The following is a 14,761-nucleotide window of genomic DNA, read 5'->3' as shown; positions in this document are numbered from 1 at the left end:
AGGCTTTCTGCTCCTGTAAAGATTTACAGCCTCGAAAATCCTGTACAGGGTCGCTATGTGTCGGAACCAACTCCACAGCACATAACCACCACCACCATAGATTGAGGAGTCCTGGTGTGGCGCTGTGGGTTAATGCGACAGACTGCAAAGCCGTTTGAACTGCAAGGTCAGCAGTTCAAGCTCAGCAGCTGCTACTCAGAAACCCTATACAGGGTCGCTATGGGTCGGAACTGACTCGACAGCACTAAACAACAACAACAAACTATGGATTGAAAGGAGCTCTGGTAGCGTAGTGGTTACGAATTGGGCTGCTAACCTCAAGGTCAGCAGTTCGAAACTACGAGCTGTTCCGTAGGAGAAAGATGAGGCTTTCTGTTCCCGTAAAGATTGGCAGCCTCAGAAACCCTGTGCAGGGTCGCTATGAGTCAGAACCGACTCCACAGTACTTAACAACAACAACTATGGATTGAATTGGAGTTCTGGTGTGGCACTGTGGGTTTATGCGCTGGTCTGAAAAGTTGGTTTGATCTGCAAGGTCGGTGGTTCAAACTCACCAGACACTCCTCAGAAACCCTATACAGGGTTGCTATGGGTTGGAACTGACTTGATGGCACTTAACAACAATGGATTGAATTGTATTCCCCAAAATATGTGTTATAAATCCTAACCTCTATGCCTGTGGTTGTAATCCATTTGGGAATAGTTTGCCTTTGTTATGTTAATGAGACAGGATTAGTGTAGGATGTGTGCTAAATCAATCTTTTTTAAGGTATAAAAGAGATTAAATAAACAATCCAGAGAAGTAGAGATGGAGAAAGGTAGATGCCAAGACACGTGGAGATCTCCAAGGAACCAGAAAGCAGAAGCTGAAGAGACAAGGACTTTTTTCCAGAGCTGACAGAAAGAAAATGCCTTCCCTTAGAGTCAGAATTCTGAACTTGGACTTCTAACCTCCTAAACTGTGAGAAAATAAATTTCTGTTTGTTAAAGACACCCACTTGTGGTATTTCTGTTATAGCAGCACTAGGGAACTAAGACATCCACCCCCTTTCCTAACTGTGCCTACCCTCCAGCAATCCTGGGGACCCGGCCCTAAGAAACTCTCAGAGAATCTGAGCCTATGAACCTGCTGTCACTTTTCCCTCTTCCTGACCCCCAGATAAACAAGACCTGGGTGAGAACAATATCCCAGCAACACTGCTTCAGGCTTCTCTTCCTCAAGTCATAAATAATGTCTAACTCTTTTTCACACCTATGGATGTGGGACAGGTTGAAGAGAAATTAACTCCCTCCTAAGGGGGGCCCCTCCTGACTAGAATCAGTTAGGATGACCCTCACTCCATATTTTATTGTCCTAAATTCATTTCCCTAGAGAAGGGACCCCACCAGATGACTCTCCCCTCCTCTGGGAACTAAAGGACTAGGAGAAATGGCAAGGAGAAATTAATTCAGGAGAGGAGAGAGCTTGCTTCTACAGAAATTTACAATCCCTTTGCTTCCCTTCTGAACCCCAGTACCAGTGATGCTAAGTCCTTACACAAGACTGCTGCCGGACTAGCATTCTACAACTCTCTTCTCATTTCAGGACTCAAGTTTTCAACATCAAAGACCCCAGATCTTGCCAAGGACACTCACTGCTACCTTGTGCAGCTCATATAGTCTTTTTCCAATATTCACTTCAACTCCCCAGACCACCCTTTTGTCACACTCATTTCCCCTATTTTACTAGACTGTATGTCGTCTTCCTTATTAAATTTTCTTGACTTCAGGATTCAGTCCTATTTGTTTGTCCAAACCCTCCATTGTACTTATAATAGGCACTGAGGATAAACTTTATTATACTCCTCCCTGGGTGAGAAAGGGGCAGTGCTTTTCAGATGTTGTAATGTGAGTATACCACCTTTCAAGGAAGTTTCTTCTTCATATATAGAGCTGCCAGATACCTATTATGCTGTCTTTATCACCATTTCTCTAGGGGATTCAGCCTGTCTCTGGGCCTCAAATTCCCTTTGTAATATCTTCATCTGCCCCATACTCTTTTATATATATATATATAATGCCATATTACCACAATAATTCACAACTGAGTATTCACAGTCTCTTGCATGTGATTAAAAATACCGGTAGGTATGCTTTGCCAACCACAATCTCTCTTCCTATCTCTGTCCCACTTACTCTACCCACTTACTCCTTTTTAGCCCTATTGTCACATCTCTCTTCTACCACAAGGAGAAGGTTAAAATTCCTTCCTCTCTTCTAGAGTTCCAGAGAGGAATAGGTTATGTGTGCTGTGTGTTGCTCTTATGGTCTTTATACCTCTCCTTCCCTATCCTGGCCCCATGCTACCCTTGTAGATAAATTATAAATAAACCACTAGCCTGATTGGTCCGCAGAGACCAAGGGTGGGATAATCTCCTGATTAATGCACCCAAGGGGACAGCCTCTCTAGTCAGTTACCTAAGAGTTCTGTTTCTATCCCATGGTACAGAAGAATCTAGAATAACACTTGTGAGTTGTCTTAAGTTTACAGCTTACTGCTCTGTATATCCTCTCCTTACACCTCTAGTCTTCTGAGAAAAGATCTAAGGGTCCACAGCGTTCTCCATCTGGAAACGAGTTTGGGAAGGCATCATAGGGGAGAAGCCAGTGACAGTGCACTCTGATGTCAAGACAAGATGCAGATTGTGTGACACTGGAAAGGTGGCAGGCCAGGCACCTGATTCTATTCTTTGGATCTGACTGAAGGGTAGCAAAGTTGCCCATGCATAACCTGAGCTATGGTTCCAAGGCTCAAAGTCAGGAAGGCAAAGAGGAAGGGCAGTCCTTGCGTACTGTGGTCCTCTAGGAGCCCTTCTCCCCATTTAATATGCCACACAGCCAGAACCCAGGAGTCCTCACTGCCAGCCCAGAACTTAGTCTTGTCGCCCACAAGCTGTGAAAGGACCCAGTTGTCCAGGATTCAGATTCAGCTAGCTTAAACCTGCCTCAGATGGTCAGTCCTTCCAACAGCTGTCACTGAAGAAACCTCTCCAGCCAGTTACTCCTGTCAGGCCTCAGGTCTGGCTCCAGGGCTCACCCCACCCTCACCAACTCCTTCCTTCCCTCTTCCTTCCTTTCTTTCCCCATCCCCCCCCTCCCTAGAGCTTTACCTACCTAGGGCAGCCACACCCAGCAGTGCAGGGCACATCCCATAATAATCCTCCTCCTTAGCCCCCACCCTCCCCAAAAAAGAGAGGCGGCCATCCCATAATAGCCACCCACAGGAGACATTCCGCGGTGACCGCCCCCTCCCTGCAGAGCTGCCTGCCGGGAGCAGCCATCCCATAATAGCTGGCCGCCTGTTTTACTGGTTACGGCTGTGGAGGGAGCTGGAAAGGAAATGGAGGGGGGAGGGGAAGAGGATCAAGGGCCCCCCCCCTTTATGTAAGGGAGGGGGCAAGGGGAAGGAGAGTGGCTTAAGGGAATAAAAAGCTAAAGAGGACTCTATGCAGGTGGAAGGTGTGATTCACTGACCACGACAATCCTGCTTTGGGGCTTTCTCCCCATTCTTCTGAGGCTCTTTCCCCCTTAGCACCCTGGAAGTAACTGCTACTTAAGGGAGATGCCTAAAATGGATTGAGGTGCCCAAAGTGTGTGTGTGTAGGAAAATGGGTTTCAGGTGTTTCCTGAGAACCAATAGAGAGGGACCGGGACCCTCTCTGAAGGTAAGAAAGTAAAGGTGGGGGTAGTTGGAAAAGAACTCCTCAGGCCCTCCCCATTCTGCACCACCATCCCATAATAATCCCCTAGCCCCACTCCCCCTCCCACACATGGCATCCCATAATATCTTCTGGAGAAGCAGTCCCGCAGTAGGTACAAAGAGCTATCCCATAATAAGCTCCCCACCCCCACTCACACACACACCCCAACTTGGCCCCCCCCCTCAGTCACATGCAGCCGGTGCCATCCCCCGCTGCTCCCCCCTCTGGCCACCGAAGGCCTTGCCAGCCCATAATACTCTAGCCTCTGGTCGCAGGAGGCCTCCAGCCCATAATACTCCCTTCCACCACCACCACCCCCACTCGCCCCGCACCCCTTCCTCCCGCCTCCAGTTGGAGCCGGGCCTCACCAGCCCATAATATTCCCCAGTCTCCTAAGACTGTTCCAGCCCATAATACTCTCCCTGTCTCCTAAGGCCTCTCCATCCCATAATATTGCCAGACGCCTGACCTGTGGGCCAAACCCCAGCCAGTTCCACACATCGAGGCTGTGTCAGCGCAGCGGGTCTCTTTCCTTGGCCCTCCCTCCCTCAGTCTTCTTTTCCCTTCCAGGCTGTCTCCCGCCCTCCTGCCCTGGGCCCCTCTCACGCCCCACCCTGTGCCTGCCTGGGCCCTAACTTCCCCTCCAGTCTCCTCCTTGGCCTTTCTTCTTTACTAGGTTCTTCTTCCTAGGTCCCCTCTCCTCTTCCTTTCACGCACTGTTCTGCCTTCTACTTAGTCTCTATGGGAGCCCTTGTGTGCACTGTAGGATAAGTACTTGACAGCTAACTACAAGGTCCGTAATTCAAACCCACCAGCCACTCCTCAGAAACCCTATACAGGGTACTATGTGTCTGAACCAACTCTGAACTGGCACTCACCAACAACTCAGTCTTTGTGGGATGGAAATCAGCTTAGTAGGAAAAGAGTGACCCTAGAGCATAACAGGTCAGTCACTACCCCTGAAAACTGTCTTCTTGATCTGTTGTTGTTGTTAAGTGCCATCGAGTCGGTTACGACCCATAGCGAGCACCATGGAAACTTGTCCAGCATGCTTTGCTAACAGGTTTCCCTGGTCCTAGTTCTGATTGCTAGGAGAGCCCTATCTGGGTGAGAATTCATCTGGAGTTCTTGTTTTTCAGAAATGCTCCCCTTGGGCATTCCCTCCTCATTCTCTTGTTGAAAAGAGAGCTTCCATTTATTTACAAGATGCCTCTCAGGTACCTTTCAAAGGTGATCTCATTGACCTTCCCAACAACCCAGTAAGTACGTATTATGAACCCCATTTCACAGAGGAGAAAACAAGAAGCATAAAGACTAAATAACTTGCCTAAAGTCACATTTTCAAGAAGTGATAGGGCTGAAATTCGTTCCCAGGTTTGTTTGACCCCAAAGTTAAGGGAGCTTTTGGGATTCCCCAAACGGTATTATGAGAAACTTCCCTTTTCAGCAATTTCATGCTCTAGAGTGGACAGCATGGTGAGAAATACCTCAGTCTTTGTCTCCAGAACCTTTTGAAAGAGAGGCTTGGTATGAAATTTAGTTCTCCCCTGCCACACACAACACACACACTTGCCCATTTCTTCCATGGGACACCAGGTAGCAATCCAGCAAGGATTGCTCTCAAATTGTTCTCACTCCCCCACTCCCACCTCTTCCACTTTGTGCAGGGATCCTCCTACAAAAGAGACAGACTTTGGAAAATAGAGAACCAAGGTAAGATCCACTTGTCAGTTTTGTTGACAATGAAGAGTGCTATATTAGCCATGTCAGGTATATTCCTGGTTGAAGGAGTATCATAACCAACTGCTGATCTACCCTGTCCATGTGTGCCACCTCCATCACCAAGCTACTCCTTCTTAAGCCCTTCAATGGGTGTGGTTCAGTGCCCAAGGCAACTGGAACCCTGAGTAAGTCCAGTTCTCAGCCCTCACAAGCACACTGTTGAGCACAGGGGGGGTTGGGGTACATGGAATAAGAAGGGGCAGGTGTGCTGTAGCGTACCTGGGTAATAAGCATAGAGGAAGATCTGGGATAAGGAGGGCAGAAATTATACAGCAGTTTCATTTTGGAAGGGAGAAGGTGAGAGAGGTGACCTATCTGAAGAAGGAAAGAAAAGAAGCCAGGGGTGAAAGAAAGTCAGGAATAGGAAGGTGAGAGAATAGGAATACAACAGAGTCAGGAATAGAAAGAGGGGGTACAAAGAATAGGAGTTTGGAAACCAAGGAGATGTTATACTATGTTTGTAGCCTTGCAAGCTCTGTTTCTCTAGGGTGTTTAGACTATTAAATGGGGATCATAATTGTACCTAAGAAGGTTGTTGTTGTTGTGATGTGCTGTGGTCAGTTCTGACTCATGGAGACCCTGTACAGGGTTTCTGAGGCTGTAAATCTTTACGGGAGCAGAAAGCCTCATCTTTCTCCTGCGGAACAGCTGGTAGTTTCGAACTGCTGACTGTGAGGTTCACAGTCTAATTCGTAACACTACGCTACCAGAGCTCCTTACTAAGAAGGTTGTTGTTGGTTGTGAAGTGCCGTCGAGTCGGTTCCAACCCGTAGCGACCCTGTACAGGGTTTCCAAGGATGTAAATCTTTACGGGAGTAGAAAGCCTCATCTTTCTCCCGCGGAGCGGCTGGTAGTTTCGAACTGCTGACCTTAAGGTTCGCAGCCCGATTCGTAACCACTACGCTACCAGAGCTCCTTTACTAAGAAGGTTACTGGCACTAAATTGAAATCCTGGCACAGTATTAAACACACACAAAAACTGTTAATGCTCTTCGCCTTCTAAGATTCTCTCTTTTTCCTCCCTTTCCTAGACCTCAAATAGAGTAGCTCCAGAAAATGAAATGAGAGCTCTGAACATCCCAGATCTTGCCTCCTTGCTACCACCCATTCTGTAATTGGGGAATCCTTTGAAAATGGCAATAGTCATAGGTTTTCTTAAACTTCCATAGTGCTATTTGTTATCTGCTCAATCCTCCTCTGCCTGCAACATCTCCTTAATCTAATTTTGCCTTTATTCTGTGGTAGAAACCCTTAGAATACACTAATCGTTGGAAAGCATCCTACCAGATCTCAAACACCAGATATTTCACACTGAAGACAACCATTTCCATTTACTTACACAGTCACACTTCTCTTGGATTATTTTAATAGCGACCTCACCAGTTTTCTTCTTTGACTCTCCCCATCTCATTCCCCTATAGTTTTTCCTACACAGCATGTCAGTGTGAGTAAAACCTCATTCAAGAATCTTTAGGGGCTTCACATTGCCCACGAAATCAACTTGCATTCTTGTATCTTCTGCCTTGCATTATAATTATTTTTACTTTTCTGTGGCCCTCAGTAGATAGTAAACTATTCTGCAGCAAGATCCAACTAATTCATTCATTCAATAAATATTTATTGAATACGTCTTCTGAGCCAGGTACTGTTGTAGATGCTGGGGATACGTCAGAGAATCAGAAAAACAAAATTTCTTGCCCCTAAAGAATTTACATGCTTTTCAGGTGGGAAGGGAAGAGACAGACAATAAACTATAAGAATTATAATAAATAAGCAAATTATATTGTATGTTGTCATCGTTGTTAAATGCCATCAAGTTGGTTCTGACTCACAGCGACTCTCTGTAGGGTTTCCAAGGAGCGACTGGTGGGTTTGAACTGCCGGCTTTGTGGCTCAGGCTGACCTTGCAGTCCAGTGCTTTATCCCATAGCAGCATGCCAAGTTGTTGTTAAAGTGCTGTTGAGTCGGTTCTGACTCATAGCGACCCTGTATAAGGTTTCCAAGGAGCAGCTGGTGGGTTTGAACTGCTAATCTTGTGGTTCACAGTCCAGTGCTGATCCACAGCACCACACCAAAAGTCCATAGGAAGGTAATAAATGCTATCTGAGTTATAATTTCTTTGAAATTCATTCATGTATCTGCATATAATACTTTAAGCAGTTTTTTTTTTTTTTAAATTAAGTTCAATTAGGTAGGACAAAGTACTGAAGCTTTGGCCTACAGGGTAGATGCTGTTGGTACTCCTGAACCCTGGAGGCTGAAGTGGAGATAAGCAGGTGTATCCAGGAAGGTCCTGCTTCTTCATGGCTGTCATTGAGGAATTTGGGTCAGTTCTCGAGTTTGGCCACCAGGGGTCATTTTACCCTTGTAAATCACCATCTGCAGTCATACCGTAAAGACTCACAGCAAAGGTTCACTAATTCCAACCCCAGTGCAAGGAGACATACAGAGGAAAATTCTGACAGTTTCTCCATCACCACCACCACCCCTCTACACACAGAGAAACGTATAGTATTGAGACACAACACAATCATAGCAACACTTCTTCACTAATGTCAGGGTTGAAGATGGCATAGAATCAACTCTGCAGCAGTCCATCCTGCCCACCCTCAGATAAATAGAGAAATAGTAGGTGCGGTAGCACAGTCATTATGAATTGGGCTGCGAACCTCAAGGTCAGCAGTTTGAAACTAACAGCTGTTCCGCTGGAGAAAGATGAGGCTTTCTGCTCCCGTAAAGATTTATAGCCTCAGAAACCCTGTACAGGAACCAACTCCACAGCACATACCCACTACCACTTAAACCAGCCTTCCATTTCCCTTACCCTCAACTTGCTAAGAACAGACAACATATGCCTATCTTCTCACTCTTACTTCCCTGTTAACTTTTGGGTCTTTACTATGGCACAGTTCCTCCTCCTATGCCTGAGAGTCTCTGTGATTAGTTTCACTCCCCACCTCAAGGCTGCTCCACAGTAAACTCAAGGTAATGTTCCATTTGGTGAGTAGCTTCTATTCTGCCCTCCCTCTTTCTCCTCCCCCTCCCCCAAAACAAACACTATATAAATATATAATGAATGTTCTGGGATGAAGTTATACAGGTATGGTTCTCAAAGTATGATCCATGGACCAAGACTTTGAGGAAGTCAATGAGGTCAACACAATTTTCATACTACTATGGCACTTCACAACAGCAACTACTACTAAGATGGAGTCCTGGTGTGGCGCTGTGGGTTAATGGGCCAGACTGCAAAGCCATTTGAACTGCAAGGTCGGCGGTTCAAGCTCACCAACTACTCCTTGGAAACCCTATACAGGGTCACTATGGGTCGGAACAGACTCAACAGCACTTCACAGCAACAACTACTAAGATGCCACTTTCCTCTTCTACTCTCCTTCTCACAAGCATATAATGGAGTTTTCCAGGGGCTTCATTATTGCTCTCACAGCTGCTGGAATATATGCTTGAGTATTCTTGCATTTTAAAACTTACTGGCTTTAATTTCTAATATGATGTCAACAGAACAAAGAAACCATAAATGAAAGGCTCTTTGGGATGCTCACTTTTTAAAAAAGGTCCCAGGGTCCCTTTTTTACAAAGACTTTTTCTCTTTAATTACCTTAGAGGGGAAGTGTGAGCTGGGCTGGGGGAGCAGATATTAAGGACCTAAAATGGAAGAGGCCCTGGAATGCGAGTGACATGGAGGGAGAAGGGATGATTTAGCAAGGGGAACAAGGACCAGGATCTGGTAAGGAGGGGAATACAGGACTTCTCTAATTCACAGTTTTGCCCTGCCCACCAACTACCCCATGCTGGGAGTTGGCATAAATTGTTACAAGTCACTTAAACAAGATGGAAAAACAATCCTGTCATATTAAATAAGCTCTTGTTTTCCTGCATCTTTATTACACCTCGATGCTGAGCAATGGATGCCCTGATTGACAGAGGAGGGGATCACTTCCATGGCCCTAAATTCCACAGAGAAGTCAACAGTTAAACTCAGTAGCTTGGTCCAAAGAAGGTCTGAGGCTCTTCAGCCTTCAGACTGCTGTGGTGGGTCTAAATGCAGAATGCTCATTTTCTCTTCATCTACCAGCTCCTACCCTGCATGGGAATCTAAACCAATCTTGCAACTCTGTCAGGGCTGGCTCATTGCATCCCGCCTTCCTACAACTTGGGAAGAGACCTCTGTGCTCATTAGCACCAGCACACTCCCTTCCCTGTTCTCCATGTTTTCTCCATACTTTGTTCTCTTCTGCATATGAGGTGGGATTGTCATCCAGAAATCCACGTGTGCCCCTTCTCCCTCCATCATGTGCACACCCTGCCATTTTAAAGGCAGAAATTTGCTGAGGGGAGGGTTAATGGCACTAGGGTGCCATGTGCATTCATAGAGCAGAATCCTGGGGGCCCTGGGTAAAGGGAGTCTGGTGGTAGGAAGGCCTGAGCAGCACCTGGCTGGTGACATCTGGCCTGGTGGTGTGGGTAGTTTCAGAAGACTGGTCAGCTGGTGTTTCCAGAGTCCCATTGGTGGCCAAGGTCCTAGTCCGGATCGGTTTGCCTATACCACACAAGGTGTTGCGGAAACCCTCAGCACTGAAATAATAAACCAGCGGGTCCAGTACACAGTTGGAACCGGCCAACAGCAGCATAACCATCAGCACTTGGCGCACTTGGTCACGGGCTGCCTCGCTCACCACCACCAGCTGGCTTCGCAGCAGCCCATAGACAGCCAGTGTGGTGTTGTAAGGTACGAAGCACAGTAAGAAGATAACAAGGTTAGCCAGTAGTAGACGCACTGTCTTCCGCCTTCGTTGACTCCGTGTGGCGTCTGGTTTCGCCAGGGTCCAGAAGACCCTCACTGACGAGTACACCATGGCCACCAGGGGCAGCAGGAAGCCCAGCGCCTCGGCCAAAAGCACAAGAGGCAGCATCGGACCCTTCCACAGCGTGTCCCTGAAGCTCTCGAAGCACAGGCGCACCTCCCCGCCCTTGTATCTGCAGGGTGAGGGAGTGTGCACAAGGGCGGCAGGCACTGCGGACACCAGGATGAGCGCCCACACGCCAAGGCAGAAGCATCGCGCCACGTGGGGCCTCCGCAGGTGGCGCAGCCGTAGTGGGTGTACAATGGCAGCATAGCGGTCCACGTTGATGAGCGCGAGGAAAATGCAGCTGCCGTACATGTTCATCTGGAAGATGGCGCCCGCTATCTGGCACAGGAGGTCCGGAAAGGGCCAGTAGTGCAATGTGTAGAAGTAGAGGCGTACGGGCAGAGAGAGGGTAAAGAGCAGGTCGCTGGCCGCCAGGTTGCACATGTACACGCTCACCACAGAGTGCACGCGCAGAGCACGCAGGAAGACCCAAAGGGCCAGTGCGTTGAGGGGGAGCCCGGCAGTCAGCACCAGGCTGTAGACCACCAAGTGCAGGCGGTGGGTGGACCGGTAGTCTGGACACTCAGCAGTGTCATTAGAAGGATTAATGTTGGTAGTGAAGTTGGCCACCATCTTGTCAAAGTGGGAGGATGAGCTAGGCTGAGGTCATCGCATGGCACACCAGGGCTCTGGCATAAGATTCATCCCCAGATTTGGGGCCAGGAAGCAAAGGATCCTAAAGAGAGGATCCTAAAGCAAGCAGAGGCAGAGCATCAAGGGTAGCTGGCTGCAATGGTTGGATGCTGTTGGTTATAGCTTCATCGGAAGTGGAAACCTGGAATAGGAAGGTAAACCAAAGTCAAGGTACACTAGGATAGGACAACAGACACAATATTTATTTAACTACACTGTCTTCCTTTGCTCAGCCTTCCGCACCTTTTGTCTATCCAGAATTTGTTTTACAGATGGGATGTAGCATATGCCCAGGCTCTGGATTCAGACTTCCTCTAGAGTTAGTCAAATTGCCTAGCTGTGTGACCTCAAAAAAGTTAATCTCTCTGAACCTCATTTCCTTAACTAGACAAAAAATTTTTAGTAGTTACTACTTCATGAGGTTAATAGTTTAAATGAAGTTAGGTAAGGCACTTGTTATTGTGCCATTGAGTCAGTTCTGACTCATAGCTACCCCTGTATAGTTTCTGAAGAGCCACTGGTGAATTTGAACTGTCAACCTTGCAGCTCAAACCGACCTTGCAAACCAGTGCTTATCCTATAGTGCCACACCAGGACTCCTTGTAAAGCCCTTAGGTTGCTATTATCCAATATCGCTCGCTTCCTTTTATTCCACAGATGTTTAATGAGTCTTTAAAAGGTACCAAACACGTTTCACAGAAGTCAACAAAACAAAAGCCTCTCCCCACATTGAGTTTGCATTCCATTGGAGGGAGACATATAATAAAGAAATACAAGTAAATAGGTGCCAGGTGGTGAGAAGTGAGAAGTATTTGGAGCACCTACCCGGCCAGATATTGTGTTGGCTCCCCACAATCTAACGAATAAAGTTCAAATTCCCTTATCACATGCACCATGTGTAGGCTGGGTTTGGGGTCAGAGCAATCTGGGTTCAGCTTGTTTGAGCTGTTTCATTATCTGTCAAATGAAAATTATACAATGGTTCTCTCATAAGCTATCTGCACACTAGCATTGGGCAGGACCACATCAGTGTGGACTTGGCAGCACAGTATTGCCAAGCAGAGAAAGGACCTGTACAGAATTGAGCTTTTCTAGGTACATCTATGGACTAAGGAGCTTCCCAGATGGGCTTGCTATGATAAGGGGGAGATGTGATTTGGTAGGAAGAGCTCAGTGTGTTTCCCCTGCACACTTCTGAGGGGACCCAAAGTCCAAAGTGTGGCAGTGAGCTTCAGAAAGAGTAGATCACAGCAGCAGTCTTCAGGCAAAAGCTAGCAGACAGGGCAGTACTAAGAGAGAGAGGAGCCAGATGACTGGAAATGGTCTGAAAGTCCCACCTACCTCAGTGCCACAAGTCCAGAGAACCTACCTACCACCAGAAACTCAGATACTATCTTAGGGAGATAAACTGTCTGAGACCCTGAGCAATTCTCCCAAGACACTGAGTTTATTCCCTTCAAAAACCCAAATTCATTGCTGTAGAGTCAATTCTGACTCACAGCAACCCTATAAGACAGAGTATAACTGCCCCATAGGGTTTCTAAGGCTGTAATCTTTATGAAAACAGACTGCTACATCTTTCTCCCACAGAGTAGCTGATAAGTTCAAACTGATGATGACCTTTTGATTTGCAGCCGAGTGCTTAACCACTGCATCACTAGGGCTATTTAAAAAGGAACTAAGCGGGCTACTAACCCCAGGGTCATAAGTTTGAAACTACCAGCTGCTCCGTGGGAGAAAGATGAGGCTTTCTGCTCCCATAAAGATTTACAGCCTCAGAAACCCTCTGCAGGGTCGCTATGAGTCGGAACCAACTCCACGGCACACCACCACCACCACCACCAAATTGTAAACTTACATGAAAGTAGTTGTAAACGGAACTCAAACAGGTTTTCTGGTGAGTTCTTCCTTTGTTCTCCCTCCAACCACTGCCACCCAGTTTGATACTTGTTAAGAGGTGGTAGAGTGGTTATAGGGAATAAAGAAACATATCCTCTGGAAAATAACAATTTTAACACAACAGTATTACTAAATGGGGATTAAACGTGCCTGTACTGCAATGTTTCACTTTTATATAGCTTTTCTCACCATGATCTTGTAACTCTCACCAAATGCTTGGGTTGTTGTTGTTTAGTGAGTAGAGTACATTCTTTTGACCCAAAATACCTATGCTAAGAACCTCCGAGACCCAGGATTCAGACAGATGGTGAGAGTGTGAGAAGCAGTGGCAGAGAAATAGCGGCAGCAGAAGCAGCAGAACCAGGAGACTGGCAGGGGACAGCACCATGGGCTTCCCTGGGCAAGAAAGGAGTCTTGCTGGTAGAATGGGTGCCTCTGGGCAATTATTGGCAGTGTTAAAGAGCTTTGAAACACTTGTCCAATCAGGGAAGAAGTTAGACCAAGAGGCAAAGAGACCCAGGGGCTGAGGGACAAACCTGCCTGTGGGCATGGCCAAGACATTGCCCTAATTGAACTGTATCCTGTTTGTTGTTACTGGTCCTGAATTGTAACCTGTTACTTTCTTCATAAACCCCCTATCTGTGAGTATGGTCTGTTAGTTCTGTGTGGCCATGGCAATGAATTATGGATCCCAGTAGAGAAGTACAGTGCTGTGGGACCAAAGCCAGTAAGCAAGGTAAGCACTTGATTTTACTCATCTGTAGTGAGCAATTTCACCATATCAAAGATTCTGCTTCTAGGTATGGCTGGCATCTCGCTTTCTTCCAACTCCACACCACCTTCTTTTAGAATTGAAGCCTCTTATAAAAGTTACAGTTCCTGACAGGGACAAATTATTTGTGCTTGCTTACTAATCTGTAGCAAACAGTTTCACATATTGTGGTGAAACCCATGTGAAATTATTCACTACATATTAGTAAATCCATGCTTACCTTGCTTATTGGGTAATTCAGCCCTGTGTGAGAAGGACCGCTGGTATCAGAATTGGTAAAAAGGTTAAAAGAGGAGATATTTCTGCCCTTCACCTAAAGAATCGCCTTGGGTTGTTATTTTAATTCTCCTTCTCCCTTGTGAAGTTAGAAGAGATTAGACAAGCCCCCACACACACCCATCATTTTTACAGTGCTGAAACTCAAATAAACCTATGCTCTTTTCCGGGTATACCCCACCTCACCCTTGTTTCTTGCTCCAATCATACCAACTAATAGCAAATTTGGACGTACCTTATTGTTTTCAGGACTTTGCCTTTGCAAATGCTCTGTCTTCAACTTGGAATGCCCTTCCTCTCATTCTCCAGCTTACAAACAGACATTTCTTAGGACTCTGTGAAGACTTCCTCCCCCACAAGGCAGATGTCATCCCCTTTCTTGTGCTTCCTTGGCACTTTGTGCAGAGGGTTATCACAGCTGTTACCACACGCACTGTAATTAGTTGTTCTTCGTCTGCCCCTCCCACTAGACTTGAACTTGAGGGAGAAGCTGTGGACAATGGCTTATTCAGCTCTTTCTCTAGCTCCTACCTTAACAAATGTTGAGTGAAACATAGCTCCCATTTACTTATCACTTCACCACATCCCAAGTATTCTATGTACATGAACTCAAACAGTCCTTTGAGTAGGTGTTTTTCCTAACATTTTCAAGAAAAGAAACTGAAGTTCAAAAGGTCAATGAGGAGTGAAGTCTCTCATGATTCAGACCTAGGGCCACTGGACTCCAA

The 14,761-nt window shown here is 46.6% G+C and overlaps 1 protein-coding gene across 1 annotated transcript; it reads right to left on the bottom strand.

Annotated features, from left to right (window-relative positions):
• Positions 1-9,910: 9,910 nt before the first annotated feature.
• On the bottom strand, positions 9,911-11,026 carry LPAR5 (lysophosphatidic acid receptor 5). The gene has a single exon (XM_006862758.1). The coding sequence runs from the start codon at positions 11,024-11,026 to the stop codon at positions 9,911-9,913; it is 1,116 nt and encodes a 371-aa protein (XP_006862820.1).
• Positions 11,027-14,761: the final 3,735 nt, after the last annotated feature.

The sequence above is a fragment of the Chrysochloris asiatica genome, unplaced genomic scaffold (genome assembly GCF_000296735.1).
Source record: "Chrysochloris asiatica unplaced genomic scaffold, ChrAsi1.0 scaffold00050, whole genome shotgun sequence".
In the NCBI taxonomy this organism is placed as follows: Eukaryota; Metazoa; Chordata; class Mammalia; order Afrosoricida; family Chrysochloridae; genus Chrysochloris; species Chrysochloris asiatica.
The sequence above is the reverse complement of the archived record's forward strand: the minus strand, read 5'-3'. Positions and strand labels throughout refer to the sequence as shown.

Excerpts from the sequence above, each read along its gene's own strand:
- LPAR5 (XM_006862758.1), bottom strand. The coding sequence starts at position 11,026 with ATGGTGGCCAACTTCACTACCAACATTAATCCTTCTAATGACACTGCT.